The sequence below is a fragment of the Carcharodon carcharias genome, chromosome 3 (genome assembly GCF_017639515.1).
Source record: "Carcharodon carcharias isolate sCarCar2 chromosome 3, sCarCar2.pri, whole genome shotgun sequence".
Classification (NCBI taxonomy): domain Eukaryota; kingdom Metazoa; phylum Chordata; class Chondrichthyes; order Lamniformes; family Lamnidae; genus Carcharodon; species Carcharodon carcharias.
Window position 1 is genome coordinate 98566182 of NC_054469.1, and position 24499 is coordinate 98590680.

General features: G+C 44.5%; 1 protein-coding gene across 1 annotated transcript in view; it reads right to left on the reverse strand.

Moving 5' to 3' along the window:
- zgc:110045 (uncharacterized protein LOC664755 homolog) overlaps positions 1-24499 on the reverse strand; it is a 269243-nt gene that overhangs the window by 80758 nt on the left and 163986 nt on the right. The window contains exons 4-6 of the mRNA XM_041184229.1: positions 3647-3670; positions 3519-3551; positions 3314-3430 (exon numbers count right to left, since the gene is read on the reverse strand). Coding sequence (XP_041040163.1) covers positions 3314-3430; positions 3519-3551; positions 3647-3670 — 174 coding nt within the window. The remainder of the gene's footprint in view (positions 1-3313; positions 3431-3518; positions 3552-3646; positions 3671-24499) is intronic.

Below are 24499 nucleotides of genomic sequence, written 5' to 3' on the forward strand. Positions count from 1 at the left end.
GACTTCCAGGTAACTTGTTTTTTCTGCGGCCTAAAGGAGTCCATGGACCATGGGTACATAGACTGTAGACATTTACACTTTCTTTTCAGTTTTTTAACAAATTTGTTTCTTTAATTTCAAGTTGCACTTCAGCCCCATGCTCCTGATCTTTGGGCACCTGGTGCAGGGGAGGCTGGAATGGAGGAGGATCTCCTTGTAAGCCTACTCCTAGGCCTGGCAAAGCTGGCCATTAATAGGTCCAGGCAGCGGGTGGTTGAGGGGGTCCTCCAGCCTGACTGTTTACCCCTCTTCCATGGCTATGTTCATGGCCGGTGTACTTGGAGAGGGAGCACGCAGTGTTCACCCTTGAGGCCTTTCGTGACCAGTGGGCACCGCTGCGGCTGGGATGCATTATTGACCCCCAGAACAATGCTTTACTTTGGTTAGTTTCCTTTAAGATATTGCTTTAGTTACAATGCCCCTTTAAGGGACTGCCCTCCCCCCACCTTTGTTTAATTTGTTTAATTTGCTTTAATTTGTTTTTTCATGATTACTCAATAGTATAAATAGGGGATGAATTTCACATTGGTCCTGCCCCCCAACACCTCCCACGGGAGCTGCAGTCCCATAATTAGAACCGTCTTGCGGAAATTACCTCCGTGCTTTTCCACTCGGCATAGAGGGGTTTCCTGCACAGGCTCCTGCTCCATACCCTTCACTACCTTGCCTTCCTCCACTGTCAGGACATGCTGTGGTGTTGTGTCCTGCATCTGGCGGTGACTCCTTACATGGGAGTGCTCCTTTTTTCCATCGGGGACCTGGCATGGAGAGTGTTGCATGCAGTAGTGCCATGCAATTGTAAGTTGAGGTAGTTTATGGACTCCTAGGCCACATATGTTTTCTGTGGCCAAGGGGAGTCCATGTTCCACATGTACATAGATTGCCAGAGGTTGCAGCCCCTTTTTTATTATTTGAAGGGGCTGCTTCTCAATTTTTGGTTGCACTTCTGCCCCACGCTCCTGATCTTTAGTCCCACAGTGCAGAGGGGGGCTGGGAGGGAAAGGATTTTCTTGTAAATCTGGTCCTGGGCCTGGCTGAGGCAGCCATCGATAGGTCCAGGCAGCGGGCAGTTGAGGGGGTCATTTGACCTGACTGTCTGTCCCTCTTCCGCAGCTATGTTTGTGGCTGGATGGCTCTGGAGAGAGAGCACGCAGTGTCTGCAGGTACGCTTGAGGCCTTCCACGACTGGTGGACACTGCAGGGGCTGGGGTGCATCATCAGCCTGGGAATGATCTTTTCATTTAGTTAGTTAAGCTTCCTCTGATGTTCTTGTTTTGTTTCAATGCCCCGCATGAGGCTGTCAACCTCTATCTATTATTCTGAAGAAGAGTCATGTGAACATGAAATGTTAACTCTTTTTCTCTCTTCACAGATGCTGCCAGACCTGCTGAGTTTATCCAGCATTTCATTTTTTGTTTTTATTTCAGATTTCCAACATCCACAGTATTTTGCTTTCACCTCTATCTATTAGTTCATTTTCTTTTGACCATTTGTTTAATTAAAACACAATATAAATAGGGGATAGCTGGGACACTGGATTGAAAGGGAGATTGAGATTGAACAAGTCAATAAACCCTTTCAATAAAGAAAACCTCCACCAACCGGCTACGATCCTATTAACACAATGAAGCATCAGAAAATCTTGGAGCCCATTCTCTACTTCCATTATCAGGTCAAAATCACTTTTGGAACAACATGCAGCACTGTTCCAGTCATAATCGACTTCCATTTTAAGAGTTGCAGGCTGGCTTTAAGTTGTGCTGGGTAGCTTTAACTTTTACTGGCCTCTTATGATTTTGTGCCCCCTGCTCAGATATGCAGCCACTCAACAGTGTGCTTAGTGCTGGTTGCACACTACAATCATTTAAATTAGGGGGCACTATGAAGTTTCCATGCTGTGAGCTTCGGAAGCAGTGGGCGCAAGTTAATCCCACTTCGTCATTTCGTGCACACATTTTCAGTCCCTGTTCAATATTTCAGACAAAACCCTTTTTTAAAATCCACAATTATAGTTAAGGAGCTTTAATATTTCCAATTTTAAACTTAGGTATTATTGAGTATTTTAATATTTAACATCAAAAGAAGGACAAAATTACAAGGAAAAAATATGGGTAAATTAAGAGAAAATTAATAAAAATCAATTGTTTCTATAAACACCAGCAAAACTCAGGAAAACAAGCAAAAAGCTAACAAGGCAGAGTTAAGTTAATTTTCAACCAATAATTATTTACACAGTTCCCAGACACCAATTTTATAAGCCTTAGTGGCAATTCCAGTAATGTAATAAGTTTCCATGATCATAAAATGCTATCAAGCTTCTTTAGCAGTAAAATATTTTAAGGCATTTGTGATTAGTTGTATGCTGCAAAACATTGACTCTAAAATTAATGTTTAAGTATATCATTGTGAAGCATAAATATTTTAAAATCTAGTCTCAAATATGAGATATTTAATGCTAAAGTTTAATTTTATAGAATGTGCTATGAATGATACTATTGCAATAATTGTATGCAATGTATCTATTTTGTTAAAAGATGGCTGTAGACATTATCTCTGGCTCTTTAGCATATATCCTGATGTGCACATCAGTGGAATTGAGGGGATTTTTTTCTCAAATTCAGGAGGGCATCAGTTTTTATCAATTCACCACCAAAAAATCTACGAATTTGTTAGTGGAAATCAGTAAAAACTGGCTTTAAAGATTTCTAGTTATACTGCGGAGACTATTGAGCATGGGTATTTTTAAAAGACACTTTTGAAAGGATATTGTGCACTTTCACAATTTTTTCTCCTCCTCTCCTAAGGGTGATGATCAATGATAGTTTACAGCTCTAAGGCTGGCCAACCCTCCAGAGCTTCATCCAAGTTGTTATTCTTCACTTATGAGCCCAGACAGTAAATTTCAGTATGACTGACACTCTGGGGAAGGTATCACGGTCAATCTTCATCTGATGTTCACATACATATATTTTGCATAAAGGACAGATAAATGTGATTAGGAGGTGCATCATTTACTGTTTTCTCCTTTCTATGGCCTAGAAGCACTGAGATAAAATATAGTGCTCCCCACATTCCTATTCTGAACTCAGCACAGAACAAGAACTATGACTAGCTCGTCCTAGTATAACAGTTGAATACCACATTGAGTAGTGCAATCACATTCATCCACCAAATCAAGTATTTTTTTCCCTCTGGTCTACTTCTACTGCACATTTAGTTGACAATTTAACTGATTAAATATATGTTTAAAGTTCAAGTATGCATATTTACTCACCTCTTCAAATTTGTGTGCTATCATCGAAAAGGCCTTGAAAATGGCATCTGTTGGGCCTGTTATTGTTACAATGCGTTCTGGACAGGACCCCTCTGAAATGTTGATTCTTGCACTACTCTATGAAACAGAATAGCTCATTGTCTGAATACCATGAGAAATATCAATCAACCCATTTTTCACTAAAGCAAAATAAGTCACAACTTACCTCTTCCCTCATCTTTTTTACCGTCTCTCCTTTCTATAAAAGAAAGATAAATGGTCACTTAATGATTGTAACTTTCTTTAGACACTTTCAAAGCTGTAATATGGGGAATTAAAAATAACTGCACTAACCTTTCCAATAATGCTTCCAACTTCCTGTAGAACAACAGGAAAAAATGTTACATCTCAGATTACAAGTTTTCCTTAGCTAAATGAATTCTCTAAATTGAAATAAATTATTTTAATTTTATAGAATTATTTTTTCCTTATTTAGGTGAGGGTATTGGAATTGGAGAACAAGAGCATTAATTATTCCTGAGTCAGATTCAGCAGAGTTGGACACAGAGATCTTGGTATATTGTGGTCTGGCACAGTGAGATTCCCAATTTAGGGGCAGTTTTGTGCTATGGGCACTGAGAACTGCAAATATGGGGTTGGATTTAATGGGCTACTGGGTCTCCCCCCTCCTCAGTGAAAAAGTTGGGGGTGGATCCACCTTCACTCGGCAGGATGTCCTGCAGGGATCTGGAAGGCATTAATTGGTTTAAGGCAGGACTTCCACTCCCATCTGGCAAGAAGTCCCACTTCAGATAGCTGCCAGCACTCTTTGTTCCATCAGTGCCACTGGGAGCGATGGCCACTACTAGGACTACAGTAGTCCCCAACAACGAGGAGCTGGACCCAGAGTGAAAGATAAGTAGGGATGATGGTATCTCTGGGGACAGACTAGAGGCCCTGGTGAGGGAAGCGAGGGGGTGGAGACCAGAGCGGACAGGCAAAGGGGGCGGGAAAACCAAGGGGGGTGGAAATAACCTAGGAGGCTCAATGATGGGCCCAAAGGGCTCATTAAGGAAGTGATGCACCGCACCCCCCCCCCCCCCCCCCCCCCCCCCCCCCACCCAACACCCACCAACTTTGGCCAACACCAGCCTGCGCAGAGAAAGTTGCTGGGCTGGATACTTGGCATGGGCCTCTCCCACCACTGGTTAAATCCCAGCGGCAGTGAGATGAGGACCTTAAGTAGCCATTAATTGGTCATGTGAGGGCCTCAAATGATTCATAGCATGCAGGCCACCCACCACCTACCTCATTGAAGGCAACATTGGGGTAGATAGGCAGTAGGCATGGCACCCATGGCATTTTATGGACTCCCCTCCTGAAAACCCACCACCGGGAGGCCTAAAATCTATCCATGGCTAAAGACAATAAACTGAACAGACATTTCCCAACAGGCAGGGTGCACTTAAATTCAAGTCCCAGAGATGAAATTTAAGCCTCTAACCCATAGGCTTGCCCAGCATGCAGCCTAAAGGCCAGATTCTAGCTTCTGAAGCCATTCTACATGACCACTGGAGCAACTGTTCAGAATGCCACTCAGACAGGTAAATGGAATGGAAGATTATGCAAGGAGCTGCTTTTCCAATCACAGACCGTTCCACGCCTGTGTTTGCTGCTTTTAGGCTCACAAGTGAGCCTATCAGCAACAAATGTGGGAGAGAAATTGTCTCTGATTGGAACACAGGCATCGCTGAGTGTGGTGGGAGAGAGAAGGGATTTCAGGGTGGGTGGAGGGAGAGAATGATGTTGGCTGTGGGGGTCCATGGAGGAATAGACTAGCTGTGGGACACAAGGGAAACAGGCTGGAACAGGGGAAATAGGCAGACTGTGGGGGCCAGGGTGAATAGACTGGAACAGACTGGCTGCGGGACTCACAGGGGAACTGGCTGGAACAAACTGGCTGTGGGACCCAAGGTGAACCAACTGACTGCAGCCCAGAGGGAAAAAACAGTTTGTACCAGTGCTCTTATTTCCCAGTTTTTACTGTTTTTTCCTTTGGGTGGAGGCAGGGTGAACAGACTGGAACAGACTGGCTGTGGGGCCCACTGGGGAATAGGCTGAAACAGACTGGCTGCAGAGCCCAGGGTGAACAAACTGGCTGTGGGGCCCAAGTTGAAGAGAATCAAGCTGGTGGATGTGTGAGACAGAACGTTAGTGAGATCAGAGAGAGTGTATGTGCGAGAGAATATTTCTGAGGGAGAGTGAGAGTGAATGTGTGAGGGAGAGTGAATGGGTGAGGGAGAAGGAGAATGAACATGTAAATGAGAGAGGGAGAGTGAGCGGAGAGAGAGGGAGTGGGGGAGAGAGAGAGTGTTGGAGGGAAGAGAGTGTGCTGGGAGGCAAGAGATAGAGAGTGATAGTGTCCGTTGTAGAGAGAATGAGAGTATGTGTGCAGGGGAGAGAGAGAGAATGTGTGGGAGGGGAGAGAGAGAGCATGGGGAGAGAAAGAGAGTGTGTGTTGGGGCGAGAGGGAGAGTGTGTTTCCTGCTCACTCCCAGTTTTAGGGTTCTCACTCACCCTCACACCCACACACCAAAACGTACTCACACCCACTCACAAAGTAGGTGAGGGTGAGTGAGTGAGCACCCAGAGACAGTGAGTGAGTTTGAACCACACACTCTGAACCTCTCACACTCTAATGGTCATCTTTATTTATTACTCTTTTCTAAAAAAGAAATATCAAATTATTGCTTTGACATTGTTTTATTTTTGCTCAGCAAGTTGTTCCTTTTCTTCCTGTTTAACGTTGTGCCAAACCTTATCTTTACACAATGTGTTCATTGGCCCCTTGAGAGGGAAAAAAATGGAAATGTGGCTCCCCCTTGTGAAAAGGTTGGACAAGTCTGCTCTAACCTAATGCACCATTTGGTATAAGGAACAGCATTATCTTAAATAGTACAATGGTGCACTGAAATGATCCCAATTGAATATATTTACTTCTGTGTCTGGTCATTAATGGGCAGAGCACAAAGTATACATTGGAAAACATTGCATACAGCAATACTTACCATTCATATAACAGACAAAAAAGCCCATCATTTTCTCTGCGAGGTGATAACCTCCAAAAATGTGATTGGATATGGTTTCTGTCCACCTGAACCCACTAGTGCCCCAACTGTACTTTCCAGGTTTGGGTTGTGGGTGAGGTGAGCCATTGAAAATGTCTCTCATTAGGAGCTCGCCTCTTTGGCAGTGGGAATTACCAAGATGCTGCAAGGTTTATATGCCTTCATCTTTCAGGGTTCATAAGACTTTTGCTACAAACCTGGAAATTAGCTGCTTGTACACTGTCAGATAGTGCTGCTGCAGGGCACAGAGCCCCTCTCTTCACATATGGTGATGAGAAAGTGCTCCTGCAGGAGGTCATGAAGATGGCCAGAAAATAGACAGAGAACTTCAAAGTAAGAAGCGGCAGAGAAATGTAAGGAGGTTGTTAAGGTAATCAGTGCTAATACAATATTTGACACACAGTCACTGAATGCTGGAAAATAGCTTGATAACCATACCAGGCCAGGCAAAAGAGAAGCTTGCCACATATTCTAAGAATACACTAATGTAAGTCATCCTGACTTGCCACAGGGTTTTCCTGAACTGCTGCCATAACTTGAGTGAGAAATGAGCAGAACTCATGGAGAAGCAGCATAAATACCTAAAACTAGCCCTTTAGGCTGTTTCTTCACAGACCCCTCTAATACAGGCCTCAACACAATTGCAACTTAGAAGTTCCCAATCACAACAGCTTACGTTCATTCTGTGCCAAAGTACTTTAAGTGCTTTGAGCTATGAGGTTTCACGGTACCTCTATCTCCAGCCTTCAGCTTCAGTGTTCTTTCACTTGCATCTTTACATGCAATCCTCCTTTTAAAAGCCTTACTTGGAGTGGTTGCAGCACAGGAAGACACAATTTGATCAATTGAGGTAATTTTAACCTAGAAGAGTGGGGGAATAAGGGGAGGGGGCAAAAATGTGGATGTGTCGGGGAACTAGCTCCATTCTACCAAATTTTGTGCTTAACTCAGAAGTATTAGGCTAGTTGCATGCAACCCCCTCACGGGAGGCATGCTGGAAATTAAAATACAGTAAACGTTCATTACGAGTGATATTTCAACATAGTTATAGGTTTAATGTCACATCCATGGGTTCCCCAACTACCTGAAACTCACCAATTAAAGCAAAGTAAGAACCCAATAGCAGTTGATGGACTAAAACTCATGGAAAAAATGAAATAAATATTCAACACTCAGCCACTTTTTTATTTTGTTGTGGAAAAAGATTTGTTCACAGCACTTTGCTGAGAGTTTTCTTTCTAAGCTTCTGAGTTTTCTGAATTACATTAGGATGGATGGCACCTTTCGTGCCTGAGACCATCCTTAGACTTGAAGAGGAGAAACATGACCAGCAACAGCCTGCTGTTGAGAAACATGCGGTTGTACATCAAAGAGAGGAGCAGCAGAGTGGTGTATTCACTGGAGGCATTACCACGATACAGGGTGCACAGGCAAAGGGTGAGTTTCCTTGATATGTCAGAACAGCAGAGCTTCAGAAGACTCAGGATTTTGTATTAAGTGGTGACAGAGTTCTGCAGCCTCCTAGAAGAAGACCTGTTCCTTGCTGGACCATTGACCAGTGATGATCAAAGAGACCATCACCCTCAACTTTTTTGCCTTCAGATCCTTCCAAGACTCCGATGAGAACATATCCAGGATTAACAGCTAACTGATGGATTGTTTGCTAGGGTTGGCAACTTCATGAACTTCGCCTGCTATGATGCCAGTCACAAGAGTGACCACTCAGGTTTGCATCTCTGGCTGGCTTCCCACAAGTGCAGGAGGCTGTCCATTGCAGACACATGGCAATTTGGGTGCCCCAAGATCAACAAGGAATGTTCCCACTCCATTGATGTGCAGCTTGTGTGCAATCACAAGAAGATATTTCCGCAGGTTTGCACAAGAATCCTGGGGAGCTAAGAAGATGTTTTCGCTTTAAACAGCTAAAACTCCCTGACCTCGTTGGTACAGCAAATACATTTAATGATGGCTACAAGGAGATTTCAAACTTGGCTGATGAAGCTCATCTGAAACCTGACAAGTGAAGCCCAACAGCGCTATAATGATTATCATACAACCATTACATTTGTGATTGAGTAAACCATCAGCATGCTGAAAATGGTCTTCAGGTGCCTAAACAGAACTGGAATAGTATGCACCAGCCAGGGTCTCCACTATGTTGGTGGTGTCCTGCACTTTGTGCAGCATTGCACAGCAGCAAGGTTTGAACCTTGGGCCAGGAAGTACAAGGCACATAATTCAGATCATCTGCAGGCGATTTCAATGAGTAAGAGAAGGAAGATGAGGAAAAAGCAGCACCAGCTGCTCACATTGCTACCTGGGTGCCCTTATTAATGTAAGATTCCTTTAGATTACACCGTTAGATAATGTCAGGAAGGGTGACTCTTCCTGCTCTGGCCACCCCACCACTCCCACCACTCCCATCATCAATACCACTGACACAAGTAGTCCAGCAACCAACCACTGCTAGCACATCCCCCCATTAGGCTCCAACAATTCAAGTCTTCCCATTCATTATCAAGCAAGTCAATAGACAACTTTCTACCCAGCAACAAAGGGGAAGATGGTAAAGTGGTGTATGCTAATAAAATTTATGTGATTCTTCTAAAGAATAGCAATTTCACAGCATAATTTTTTTTCACACCCATGTGCCTTGTGCTATTATAAAGCTTTATTCTTCCTTTGCCTACTGCTCCTATGTGTTGCGATATCTGTGGCTTCAGGAGAGGTAGAAACAAATCACTCAGGTCTCTGCCCTGACTGTTGACAAACTCTTGGCTTTACAACTTAGGAGCTCACAAAGGCCTCCGCCAAAGATTGCTCCACATGCATCCCTGCATGGACAGACATCTGGACATGAGGCAGTATGTCTTCTACTGATTAAGGGCAGGGCAACGGGTGAGACGTGAAAACACTTTGAGTGTCAGGGAAATTGAGTAGAGCCAACATAGAAGAGCACAAACTGCTCCACAGACGGTGGAACAGAACATAAGAAATAGGAGCAGTAGGCCATATGGCCCCTTGAGCCTGCTCCGCTATTCAATAAATTCATGGCTGATCCGATCTTGGCCTCAACTCCATTTTCCTGCTTGTACCCCATAACCTTTGGCTCCCCTACAGTTCAAGAATTTTTATATGCAAACTTGAATATATTCAAGGGCCCAGCCTCCATAGCTCCCTGGATAGACAATTTCAAAGATTCACAATCCTCTGAGAGAAGAAATTCCTCCTCATCTCCATCTTAAAGGAGCAACCCCTTATACTGAAATTACATCCCCTAGTTTTAGACTCCCCCACAAGGGAAAATGTTCTCTCGGCATCTCTGTGAGAGGGTGAGGTGAGGCTATGAATGTGAAAGTACGATTAGTGCTTGATAGAAAATGTTGGTAGATGAGTAAAGGGGTGGTGGTGAATTGAGCAGTATGTGAGGCTACTGGTACATTTGTAAGATTATGACATTTGAAAATGCATTCATTGACCTTAATCACACATGTGAGATCATCAATCTTCTTCCTGCACTGCATCCAAGCTCTCAAGCATATATTGTTTGCATTGGCAGCTATGGCTATCTATTCCCAACACCTTCTCAGTGCTTTCCTGGTGCACATCCTGCCCCACCTATGGATAGGGGGCATCTCTCCTCTGTGCCACAACTTCCAGTGCTGTGTCAGAGAACCTTCAAACATGCTGTGTGCCCTGTTGCACCATATCCACTATCCTTGCAGGTCAGACAGTTGTTTCCAGCCACTTCCAGCACCAGCTACAGCCAGAATACTCCTTCCTTTAAGAGGAGTAGGTTGGCCCGAACTTGGGCCCTTTGCTGAAAGGAGTGCAGCCACACAGCTGCATGTTTAACATTGGGCTGCAGGTTACTGATTTAAATTAGCTGGCAGCATGCTACCTGCATCACAACAAACGGGCGAAGGTTAATCACACTCTGCAACTGTTTTCATATCCGATCCATGGGGTGTGGGAAACAGAAAACAAAATCAGGTGAAGAAGTTACATTGAACCAATTTTATGCCTGTTGACAGCTGGTTCATACTTGTTGCCACATGTCTAGGAGCACAAACCACCCTTTGCTTTCTCTTTCCAAAGTAGAAAGCCTAATTCTTTTAGCAAGGCCACAAGCAAATGCATTTGCATCTCTCCAGCTTTGTGTCATCAAACGTTACACAAAGTGTAGCCTAACCAAAGAATTCAGGTGGAATTAAAAATTAAGGAGAAAGACTTCAGATTTTTGTGGTAATCTGATTGTAACGAACCTTTAAGACAAATGTTGTAATGTAAGATCAAATGATCTTGTTATCCAATAACAGAGTAGCACCTGCTACCTCTGCACTCAATAGACTTGAGTTAGGGTCTGAAGAGTAAAGACAGAGTTTTGAGTTGTAAGCACACAACTGTAGCTGCTGAGTTCCTTTTGTAAATAAACAGAATATGTTTCTTCTAAGAACAATCTGCTGATCTTCTCTGTCTTGGTACCAACTTGGTAACCCCCAAACAGGCGTGCAACCCGGATCCTTTAGCCCCAGCAAACCAGGGCCCTGGATCCAACAGTTTTGTACTAAAATTGTCAATGCATTCTTTATGCATAGGTTTATTTTTCATCAGTAAATGGTAAAATAATGAAATTGATTGGGAACAAATTTGAGCACTATAAAAGTAATCTAATTAATTATAACAATTACATTTTCAGAACGGGCAGACTCTGCTCGACCATTCTGCTGACCTTTCTGAGGAAGCTCAAAACTACTCCATATTGCCAGACTTCCCTCCTGACATACCTACTGTGGGCTAATCTTACCAATCTCCTTTCCATTCAATTATCCTCTTATTACTGGCTCTGTTATCTCTGCCAGCAGATCAACTATCCCTGCCCCTCTCCACATCTACCTCTGGAATGTCTGTTCACCTATGCACATGGACCTTGCCATCCATGAATTAATTATAGCTGAATGCATCAAAATTATGCCCCTGACATTCTCCCACTGCTGACATCATTGTTGTGCGCCCGTTGTGCACCCATTGTGCACCCTGCTCACTGCCCTGACCCCTCACTACTTCTCTCGCAAGCCCTCACCGCCGCCTCACTGCCCCCCTCCCAAGCCCTCACCACCCCTCTCCCAAGCCCTCGCCGCCCCACTCCCGAGCCTTGGAAGTTACGGAAACCATGCATGAGCAGGTAGACAGAGTGGGTGTCAAGTAAGCATGTGCAACTGTTCCTGTGCAGTGGCAGGAATCACAGTGAGCCTCTTCACAGCTCATTACTTTGAACGTGTAATTCACTTTAGGGCTTCTCATTGTACCATGAATGAATTAATTGACCCGTCCAACGCTACTATATTGTTCACTCTCAAGTTAGAGAAATACAATTTCAACAAGAGCATTTTGAAAAGATTTACACGTGTTCCATTTTGCCATTATTTGTACTGTAGTTTTTGTTCGGTGTATATATTAATCCATTGGAAATACAGTTTGACCAGATATAATTCGCTACATGATTCATGTGTTGTGCACTTAGGCTCATTTTCTTCCATATTTATGCATTAGAAAAGCTGGTTTCACTTATGAAAATTATACAAATGGCAGGGCCTGAAAAGTGCAGCTATGAGGAAAGATTGGATGGTCTGGGCTTGTTTTCCTTGGAACTGAGGAAGCTGAGGGGTGACCTGATTGAGATGTACAAGGTTATGAGGTGGGTAGATAGAGTAGACAAGGATGCCCTGTTTCCCCAAGCAGTGAGGTCAATTGTCATGGGGCACAGGCTTAAGGTGAGTGGTAGAAGGATTAGATGGGACATGAGGAAAGATTTCTTCACCCAGGGGGAGATGGTGTTTGGAATTCACTGTCTGGTTTGGTGATGGAGGAAGAAACTCTCAATTAATTTAAAAGGTACCTGGATCTGCATCTAAAGTGTTGTAATCTTCAAGGCTATGGACTGGGTGCTGGAAAGTGGGATTAGAAAAGGCAGCTCGTTTTTTCATTTTTCTTTTCCAGCCAGCACAGACACAATGAGCCGAATGGCCTCTTTCTGTGGTGTAACTTTTCTATGGTTCTATGGAAAATTAGAACTCTTATGTTTTCTGTTGTTTCACAAATGATTAACAAGGAAAGCCTGTTGGAACTGGCATCTTGTATAGCACTTTGAAACAATATCATACTTTTAATTCAAAAAATGTAAGCATAGAGCCTCAGTAGCTGTCAAAGCTTATACACAATTAAAATATATTTGTATAGGATGCTTCTCCCAAATTTTCTAATGAGCAATTTGAATAAAGATTAAATTAGTTGGCACATTATATTATTTTGTCTCTTTGCTTTTAGTGTTGGTGCAAAAGGTAATTAAGAATAAATAAACTAATTTAAATGAACAACACAGTCTTCACACAAACCCAATCCATCTCCTGCCACTAAGGTTAAATACAGCATATGGAACTCCACCAGCCACAAATGTGAGATGATTAATCTGAGTTCTCAGCCATATAAGCAGCTGAAATGTTACATGAAGTTATAGAAATATATAAGTTTCTTACTGCAATGCAAAAAGCAATCCTTTTCTTTCTAATTATTTTTGCTCACAGCTTAATATTTTATCATATTTTCCCCTCAGAAAGAGCCCTCCTTCATAAACTGATAGAGCGCTCCTTTTAATGAGAGGGAGGTTAGATAAATACATAAATGACCATCATCAAAACAAACTCCAAAGTCTAACTTGAATGTGTTATATAGCCATCTATTACAATTAATTCTTTCAGATAAAATGTTCAAGCACGAAACAAATATCACTTATTAAATATATAGGGCTGCATGTGAAACATATCTCTAGCATAAACTAAAATCTGTTAGCATGTTCATGACTAGAACCATAGAACTATAGAAAAGTTACAGCACAGAAGGAGGCCATTCGGCCCATCTTGTCCATGCCAGCCCAAGGACACCTAGGTGCCCTTTCTAATCCCACCTTGCTGCACCCAGCCCATAGCCCTGCAGCTTGCAGCACTTAAGGTGCAGATCCAGGTACTTTTTAAAAAGAGTTTAGAGTTTCTGCCTCTACCACTAACTTGGGCAGTGAATTCCAGACACCCACTGCACTCTGCGTAAAAAAGTTCTTCCTCATGTCCCCCCTTCTGCCACTTATCTTGAATCTATGTGCCCTGGTTCTAGAATTCTCCACCAAGGGAACAATTTTATTCTGTCCACTCTATCTATTCCCCTCATAATTTTGTACACCTCAATCAAGTCACCTCTCAGCCTTCTTTGTACTAAGGAAAATAACCTCAACCTATCCAATCTCTCCTTGTAGCTACACTTTTCTAACCCTGGAAACATTCTTGTAAACCTCCTCTGCATGCTCTCCAGATCTGTTACGTCCTTCCTGTAATGTGGTGACCAGAACTGCACGCAATACTCCAGTTGTGGCCTCACCAGTGTTTTATACAATTCCAACATTATATCCTTACTTTTATATTCTATACCTCTGCCAATGTAGGAGCCATTCCATATGCCTTCTTTACAACCTTGTTTACTTGAACTGCTGCCTTCAGGGACCTGTGTACTTGTACGCCAAGATCTCTCACTTCATCTGCCCCTCTTAGTATATTCCCATTTATTGTGTCATCCCTATAACTGTTTGACCTCCCTAAATGTATGATCTCACACTTCTCTATGTTAAAATCCATCTGCCGCTTCACCGCCCACTCCACCAGCCCATCTATATTGTTTTGGAGATTATGGCTATCCTCTACACTATCCACTACTCGGCCAATCTTTGTGTCATCTGCAAATTTCGCAATCGTGCCCCCCACATTCACATCCGAATCGTTAATATATAACACAAACAGCAAGGATCCCAACACCGAGCCCTGTGGAACACCACTTGAGACAACTTTCCATTCGCAAGGGCATCCATCGACTATTAAGCTTTGGTTCCTGTTACAAAGCCAATCTTTTATCCAGTTTGCCACATTACCCTGAATCCCATGGGCTTTTACTTTCCTGACCAACCTGCCATGTGGGACCTTGTCAAATGCCTTGCTAAAATCCATGTACACAACATCCACTGCACTACCTTCATCAAGCCTTCTTGTCACTTCCTCAAAGAATTCAATCAAATTTGTGAGACAAGACCTTCCTTTAACAAATCCATGCTGACCATCCTTGACTAGTCCATGCCTTTCCATATGACAGTTAATCTTATCTCTCAGGATTGACTCTACTAATTTGCTCACCACCGATGTAAGACTAACTGGCCCATAATTGTTTGGCATTTCCTTTGATCACTTTTTAAACAATGGAACTACGTTTGCATTTCTCCAGTCCTCCAATACCTCTCCTGTATCTAGTGAAGATTGGAAAATCATCCTCAGAGCATCTGCTATCTCCTCCCTGACTTCCTTCAGCAGCCTCGGAAACAATCCTTCTGGCCCTGGTGACATCAATTTTCAAGGATTTCAACCCTTCGAGTATTTCCTCTCTCTTTATGACTATCCTGTCCAATATCTCACAGTGTTCCTCCTGGACTACTATATTTACATCCTCCCTTTCCTTTGTAAACACGGAGACAAAATATTCATTCAAAACTCTTCCCACAGCTTCTGCATCTACACACAAGTTTCCATCTTCATCTCTGATAGGTCCCTGTTTTTCCTTAACTAACCTTTTAGCATTAATGTATTGGTAAAACATCTTTGGGTTATCTTTAACTTTACTTGCTATTCTTTTTTCATGCCCTCTCTTTGATTTCCTTATTTCCTTTTTTACTTCGTCCCCGCACTTCCTATATTCATCTAAGCTATCTGCAGTACTTAGTTCTTTGTGCCGATTGTACACTTTCTTTTTCTGTTTGATCTTCCCTTGTATTCCTCTAGACAACCAGGGTCCAGATTTGGCAGTACCACTCTTATTTTTGTTGGGGACATGTCAACATTGTACAATTAGAATCTCGCTTTTTAGTGCTTCCCACTGGCTTTCCACTGTTTTATCCTCCAGCAGTGCTGTCCAGTCCACCTCAACCAAGTCCCTTCTCATTTCTGCAAAATTTGCCTTCCCCCAGTTCAAGACTTTTATTCCTGCCTTATCTTTGTCCTTTTCCATGTTAATGCTAAATCTAACTGAATTGTGATCACTGTCCCCGATATGGTCGCCAATTGTCACTTCATCCACTTGCCCTTCTTTGTTTCCCAAGACGAGGTCTAGAATTGCATCTCCTCTCATTGGGTTTGTCAATAATTGGTTGAAAAGATTTTCCTGGACACACTGCATGAAGTTTTCTCCCTCAGTTCCCCTTATATTGTTTGATTCCCAGTTGATGTTAGGATAGTTGAAGTCTCCTACTATTATTGCCCTCTTATTCTTACAAGCAGAAATTTGCCTACATATTTGTTCTTCTATCTCCCTTTCACTATTTGGGGGTCTGTAGTATACTCCCAGTAGCGTGACTGCCCCTTTTTTATTTCTAAGCTCAATCCATAAAGCCTCGTTTGCTGACCCATTTAGTATATCATCCCCTCTCACAACTGGAATTGATTCTTTAACCATTAGTGCTACCCACCCCACGCCCCCACCCCCCACCACCTCCTTTTTTATCTCCTACTCTATCGTGACTGATGACTCTGTAACCAGGGATATTAAGCTGCCAGTTTTGTCCCTCCTTTAGCCAGGTCTCCATTATAGTAGTGACACCTGTCTACCTGTGCCCTTAACTCATCTACCTTGTTTGTAATACTCCTTGCATTGAAGTATAAACAGTTTAAACCCGTCAATTTCCCTTGCTGGACACTTTTTAAACTTTGCTTCTCCTGTAGCTCCATGTCCATCACAATGTCCCTAGCTAATGTTCTACCTCCATTATTCTGATCTGAATCTGACCTATCTGATCCTACTCCTGGGATCCCATCCGCCTGCCACACGAGTTTAAATACTCCCCAACAGAACTAGCAAAGGCCCCCGCAAGGACACTGGTCCCAGCTCTGGCTGGTGCAGCCCATCCGGTTTGTACAGGTCCCACCTTCCCCAGAACCGGTCCCAATGCCTCAAGAATCTGAATCCCTCGAGGCGACACCATCTCTCCAGCCACGTGTTCATTTGGTCTATCCTCTTAGTCCTGCTCTCGCTAACATGTGGAACTGGGAGTAATCCTGAGATTACTACCTTTGAGGTCCTGCATTTTAATTTATCTCCTAACTTACTGCACTGAGCTTGCAGGTCCTCATCCATTAGTTTACCTATGTTGTTGGTACCAATGTGTACCACGATCACTGGCTGTTTACCTTCCCTCCCTAGAATGTCCTGCAGCCGCTCCATGACATCCTGGACCCCGGCACCAGGGAGGCAACATACGATCCTTGATTCACATTTGCGGCCACAGAAGCATCTGCCTGTGCCCCTAACTATTGAATCCCCTATCACTATAGCCCTGCCACTTGTTTTCCTCCTGCTTCTCTGAGCAGCAGAGCCACCACGGTGCCTTGAACTTGGCTGTTGCTGCTTTCCCCGAGAGGCCATCCCCCACAACAGTATCCAAAGCGGTATATCTGTTAGAGAGGGGGATGACCACAGGGGACTCCTGCACCACCTTCCTGAGTCTTTACTGTTCCTGATGGTCACCCATTCCCTTTCTGCCTGTGTAATCTTCACCTCCGGTGTGACCACCTCGCTAAACGTGCTATCCATGACTTGCTCAGCATCACGCTTGCTCCACAATGAGTTCACCTGCAGCTGCACCTCTGAAATCCGGTTAGCTAGAAGCTGCATTTGGACACACCTTCCATACACATGGTTACCAGGGTCACTTCATTTCCCACATCCTGTAGGAGGATCATATCACGGGTCTGAGTTCTCCTGCCATGACATCCCTGTACTCTTAAAAAATAAGCTAGCTCGGGACCTTATTTATGTTAGCTAGGAACCTTGTTTCTTGACTAATTATACTTGTGCAGTACTACCCTATACTTTTTTCTTAGCTCCTACCTCAGTATTAAGCAATGAATTACTTTAATAGATTGAAAAAAAAAACTCACCAGGATTTAGTCACCAATCAGCTGCTTTTTTTAAAAATCCATTTTCAGAAGAGTTTCCCTCACAGGTCTGGTGCACTCCTGAAGGTACTGCCTCTCCCTCTCCCTCTCCCTCTCCCTCTCTCTCTCTCTCTCTCTCTCTCTCTCTTTTTGGTTTGAGGAGGAGGGAGGGATGGAAATACTATAGCAATATAATGTTTGGCGCTATTCCTTTCTTTGACAGCAGGTCCTCCTCGATCCCCTTCTGAGTTGCGGTGACTGCGCTGACTTCTCACAGAATGCTTCTCAGTCACTTCTCACTACTGCCCTCTGTTGGATGCTCTTCCTCCTGTTGAGTGCAAGGGTCCTTCTCCTCAATCCCCGTCTGAGTTGCAGTGACTGCGCTGACTTCTCCCAGAATGCTTCTCAGCCACTTCTCGCTACTGCCCCCCAAACCTCACCCCTCACCTCCCTCACACCCCATCCACCTCCTATGCCAGTCCATGCCACGTTAGAACACCCATGTCACTCCATGCTGCCTCACATATATTCTCCAAAGCCACTCATTCAGTATGCACTATGTACAGTTCTCAGATTCCATGCAATAGCAATGGAAAATATTTTACATTCCTTGGGGAAAAATTGAAATTCTCACCATCATTGATACTGAGAGAAAGATGCATTGAAATCTTGTAACACTTGTAATCCTACTAACTTGTGTTAACAAACCACAAATCACATCAAAGGCAAATTATTTAATTACAACTTCTTGAAACTCATTCATTCTCAGAAGAATGGAACATCTCCTGTGTTGCAACCCATTCACATTCAGTCAACTCAGCACTTGATAATGGCCACAACTGCCCAAACACTCCAGGAAGAAAAGAATAGGTGCTCATTTCAATTTCAAAGCTGAGTGCCTGTCAATCAATGTAGGAAAGCAGACGGTTAGATTTTTTCAAGTGTCAAAACCAGGCCTTTTTTTATGTCAGCCACAGTCATTTAAATCATATTACAAAAGATGACAGCATAGGCTGACAGGACATTTTGATACATTTTTCACTGCATAATGGTACTTTTTCCATTCAGCACAGTAAGGCACGTGAACAAATACACAAGGCTGGTCAATGTAAGGGTTAACTTACCTTTAAAGGACAGGTCTCTGTGACAAAACTGCATTAAATACACATCTATATTACAATATGGCACCTAATAGTGATATTTAAATGGACTTTCAAAACCCTGCACCACCAGACGAAAACGGTGTGCGGAGGAAATCTGATTTTTGTCCCCCATTTAAAGTGGGGAACCAAACATTCACAAGATGGGGTGCATTTTGTTCACTTAGCATTCCTGACCCGCAAAAATGCCAGAGGAAGATGGTCCAGGAACAGGAATGTGAAGGAAAAACTTCAAGGCCATTCCCCAGCTTCACTTCAACCTCCAACCTATAATCTCTGCTCCTCCTGTATATCATTAGATTGTTGCTGAAACCCATTTTCTGTTTTCTCATCTGCTTCATGCCAATTCACACTGTATGCCCCTTCTCAGTGCAGCAGTTCCATTAGCATGTAATAGCTTCGGCCATATTATCTGCTGTGCTATGTGGTCATTCTGCCATTCCCACGGAAAACTATTCCCGTCTGCTCTCTCCCTTTTTTCTTGTAACTCTGGACCCAAACCAATTAAATGAGTAGACTGAAAGTACAATCTCAAGAAGATTAAAAAAGAAACAAGGCAAGATAAAATTAAATGAAAGGTGCAATGGAAGGTTAAATAAAAGCCAAAGAAGAATAAAAAATGAAGCAAAGAAAAGAAAAACCTGAGATGGGAGGTAGCAAAGCAAGTAAAAGGTAATAAAAAAGATGCCTAAATTTTGCAACACTTCATCTTTATAATTTTCTATTTGATTTAAATTCTCAACATGCCACAAAAGATACAATCACTGTAATAATAAAAGGTTATAATACTATTAAAATCACCTTTATTACCTCATATAGGCCTCAAAATTGGGCCGCATAGACTGATAGTTACAGTGCCACAGGTGTCAATTCAAGAAGAAAATGGTTGAGAGGTGCACTCCTGAACACCTCTGTCAGGGCCCGCACCAATTGCCATGTTGTGAAGGGCAACAGTGATGGCAGACCCTGGGTGTATGGCAGAAATATGCAGAATAGGCAGATCATGGTGTTAGTCAGCATCTAATGCTGATGTATTGGATGAACTGTCATTCTTGACTTTGTCACTCCTGTTAACCCCAACCAATGATATTTAGAGGCATCACTATCCATCATTCAGTTGAGGTGCTTTTGACTATCTACTTACTGATGCAGAGAGTGAGTAGAAAAATTGGGCATGAAATCACCTTTGTGTAGCGCTGCTTGTAATGGCACTACGGAGGACTTGCACTGCTCTACACATGTCCCCATGCCACCGGGTGCTTCCTGTATGTCTTGCATGGCATTCTGCAAGGATAAGGGCACATGCAGGTGCATACCCTGGGTGTGACAGAAGACTTTGATTTGTTTCTATTCTCATGTTACACTTCCCAGAGGCATTGGAGGCCTGTCTGCACAAAATTTGTAACAGATGGGGGGGGGGGGGCTAGAATGGCAGTGCTTCTAAGTCTGCAGCACCACAGGGAGAAGGAGCAATGGCTGAAGACAGGGCAAGCTCTATGCTACACCCTCTGCCATTTTGGAGGTGGACTACTCTATGCTCCTTGACAGTGACATGGGGCTGTATGGCAGGCCATTCAATGCACCCAGCATTTTGGTGTACATATTCAGTTCTCTCCTACACTGCCCCATTAAGGGCCTCATTTTAGTTCTCCAAAGCAATACTCATCTCCGATCTTGCCCTCTTATTAGCTGGCAAACAAACCATTCTCTACCTTTGGCTGGGCTGCAGGCCACCCATGCTCTGAAAACTCACCATGTGCTGATCTCGAATCTACATTAGCCGCCAGTGCTAGTACCTGAGCTGGTGACTGCAAGTGTCAGATTAGGTGACGGGGCCTCCTTATCAAAGTTTTGTTGCAAGCATACCAGCCATATGTCAAGGCTTGGTAAAATAATAATATGGGTTATTTATTTAACAATAAGACAATATACATATCAGGTGGAATTTCTCACTTGGCTGCAGATGTGCGCCCAACTCGCTCAAGCATGAAATAGCGTGTGATAACGTCGGGTGAACGTCCCAACATCATTGTGCACTCGGCCGATATTTCAGTCGGCGGGCATGAGCGAGAGTCAGAGCCATACCTACCATTAATTACAAGGCCAGTAAAGGCCATTAAAAAGGTAATTAAGCTATATTCTACACACAAAAACAGAAAATGTGGAGAGAAAGACAGAGTTAATGTTTCGAGTCCAGATGACTCTTCTTCAGAGTATTTTACATTGCCCGTGCAATTTTGTGCTCGTCGCACAGGGAAAATGGGCAGGCAGGCAGCTGACAATTTGCTAAACCTCATCCAAGGATGAGATAAAAAAGGTCAGTTGCAGCGCCAGCATGAGTAGGAAGGAGATTTGGAGATAGCTTGCTGCCGGTTGCTTATTGGCACGTGTCTTTGGGGTTTCATTGTTAGCATTTCTAGGCTTCAGCTCAGGAATTATTGGCGTCTCCAAGGCCACTGGAAGATCCAGAAAGTGTGCACGCTTCCAGGTATCAGACAGTCTTCCTTTAACCTGGAGATGAGGATTGTGGTATCCGCTGGTGGCACCTCCTCTGAGGAGGAAGAAATGGGCAGAAGGGAGAGGAGGCCAGGTGTCCCAATGCAGCTTCCAGGGGAGGGACATGTGGGAGGGGAGGCGGAGGGCCAGCAGGAAATCCAAGGTAGCAGGGGTCGCAGATAATGCCACTATCCTGCTTCCAGGGTTTACAGGCGGTGATGCAGCTACCTCAATATGTCTGAGGTGCAATGCTGGAGGAGAGTCCACCTCTCAAGGGAGACTGTGACCTCTATTTATCAGATGATTGGGCCTGAGATTAGTCCGACTGTGTGGATAGACACCCCATGCCAGTGGCTCTGAAGGTCACAATGGCCCTCAACTTCTATGCCTCCGGCTCTTCCCAGGGGTCAGTGGGGGATCTGTGCGGAGTCTCCCAATTGGCTGTCCACAGTTGCAATCAAGCTGGTGCCAGAAGCTCTGCTCAGGCAGGTACAGACCTTTATTCTTTACCGTATGGACGAGGCCAGCCAGGCAGAGCGAGCCAGAGGCTGGGTTCCCCCACGTCCAGGGTGCCATCGACTGCACATACATGTGGCCATCAAGGTGCCTGCAGGTCAGCCGGGTGCCTTTGTCAACAGGAAGGGATTACACTCCATGAACGTGCAGATCGTGTGTGACCACAGCATGCATACTCTGCAAGTCTGTGCAAGGAACCCTGACAGCTGAAATGACGCTTACATCCTGAGACAGTCTCAGGCTCTTCAGTGCTCCTGCCCGACTGGGTGGATGGCTTCTGGGTAACAAGGGTTATCCATTGAAAAGGTGGCTCATGACGCCTCTCCGCCACCCAAGAACAGAGGCAGGGCAACGTTAAAATAGGAGTCATGCCTCCACAAGGTAGGGAGGACCATAGGTCTTCTTAGGATGCACGTCCGATGTTTGGACCATTCAATGAGTGCACTACAATACCCCCAAGAGTGGCCGTCACTGAGGACATGGAGTCAGACCTTGGTGACCTCCAGGGAGGCAGGGACACCTGATCCATTGCCCCTTCAGTTTGGCTACCAAAGATCTTCCATCTCATGCCAGAGCTGCCACCTCCATCCTAGATGTCTGAAATGACCCTTTCATTTGCACTCAAAGTCCACTCGTGGACAACTCAATGTCTGTGCAATAAAGCATCGAACCACTCATGTCCAGCATTACATACCCTGCACCAGAAAGAAAAATGGTGAAGCATACTCAGGCCATCAGAACCAAAGCAAATTTAATGTTATTGTCACATCGAAGCACAATGACATTACCATTACTTGTGTTGATGTCCACTCGAGCAGACATATAAATCAAACATAAATAAATAGAAAATAACCTGTGAACTGTTCTTCTTGTGCTCATGGCACCTTTAACTTATGTTTGTGAGTGTTACGTCTTGGCACCGCCCCTCCCACCCCCCTCACTGGCACTGGTATTGGAGACAGCCTGCTGACTCATGTCTTGTTGGCCTTGACGATGGTGGTGGTCATCCTCTGGCCAGTGGAGCCTGTGCTGGCCCTGCCTGGGAGGAAGCAGCTAGTGCCATGGCTGGCATCCCCCGATCATTACGGCCTCACCAGATGCGACAGTCACTGGTGGAGGGATGGAGGATCTGCTGCCATCATCTAGAACACCCTGAGAGGAGCCTGCAGAGATGACAAGCAGCTTGTGCACCAATGTGAGATCGCTCCGTCTCACCATTGATGGATGGGCACCTAGCTGGGATACTGGGTGCCTCATCCATCTTCCATAATGACACTGACCACCTGAGGTCATTGCTTGTGTGAGGGTTTGCAGGTCCAAGCACAACCCCAGGAACCCCTGATTCTGTCCCTGGAGCTGTCTCTCTATGCGAATCGCCACTCAGTGGAGGAGGCAATGCGCTCAGCCATGAGGGTCAATGCAATACTCATGCTCCACATGGACTCTTCCACAACGGAAACTGTGGCACTCAGACCCTCATGGATCACTGACAGATCCTCCCGAACATCCTGCTGGACATCCAGTATCTGTCGCCTAATGGGTGACACCAGAGGCTCATCCTCTGCCTTCGACTGAGCATCATCCTGGTCTCCAGCAGTCCTCCGACTGCCGGCACCCTGGGCACTCTCTGCCTCAAGCGAGTGTGAAAAACCCTCACCAATGTGCACCGACATTCTAGTCACTGATCTAATGCCCACCGAGGTGCTGGTATCTGTGCTGGTACCTGGTTTGGAGAGCGGGTGCGATACAGGTGCAAATGAAACCTGGTGGCCCTCTGGCATCAGGGGTGGCCCTTCAAGGTCCAGAGAGCGAGTGTGTGCTGACGAATCTAAAAGAGAGAACAAGGTCATATCATTAGTTAAAGTCATCACACTGCCACTGTGCATGCCAGGCACCCTGGTGATACAATGGAGATCTGCAGCATGATGCCATCATCTTTCAATGATCAATGGGGACTCCAGGTTTGAGGCTCCGACCAATGAAGAGGCTATACTAGAATGGTTGCACAATTCGAAACTCTCACCTTTGTGCACTGCGCTCTTACCTTCATTTGACACCCCCTGCCTCTCCACGGCCGGCTGCACAGGGACCATGCCGGCTCTTGGGCTTGAAGGCATCCTGCTCGAACACACTGAGCAGCAGGAGGCTGGGTGGGCCTCCGCCTGTATGTGACCTCTCTGCTTGGTTATGCCTTGTCTTCTCCTGAAAGGACAGAGGAGCATTGATTAGTCCACTCTCTACCTGCAGGTCCATGGTGAAATTTGAATTTAATAAAAATCTGGAATTGAAAGTCTGATGATGACAATGAAGCCATTGCCAATTGTCATAAAAACCCATCTGGTTCACTAATGTCCTTTAGGGAAGGAAATCTGCTGTTCTTATCTGGTCTGGCCCACGTGTGACTCCAGACTCACAGCAATGTGGTTGACTCTGAATGAGGGAAATTAGGGATGAACAATAAATGCTGACCTAGTGAGCAATGCTCATATCCCATGAATGAATTTAAAAGCACAAACATACCAGATGACAAAGATTGGTAAAGCAATTCTGTGGGTTCATTATTTAAAGATGGGACTAGTTATTTACAGTGTTAACTGCAAGGCTGTGTAGGCACAACTCGTTTGCAGCGCTGCTGCTGTATACTGAGTATAGAATTTTTAAAATTAATTCATGGGATGTGGGTGTCACTGTCTAGGCCAGCATTTATTCCCATCCCTAATTGCTCTGGCAAGCTGCCTTCTTGAACTGCTGCTGTTCATGTGGTGTAGGTACCCCCAGTGCTGTTAGGGAGGAAGTTCCACAATTTTGACACAGTAACAGTGAAGGAAAGGCGATAAATTTCCAAGTCAGGATGATGAGTGGCTTGGAGGGGAACTTCCAGGTGGTAGT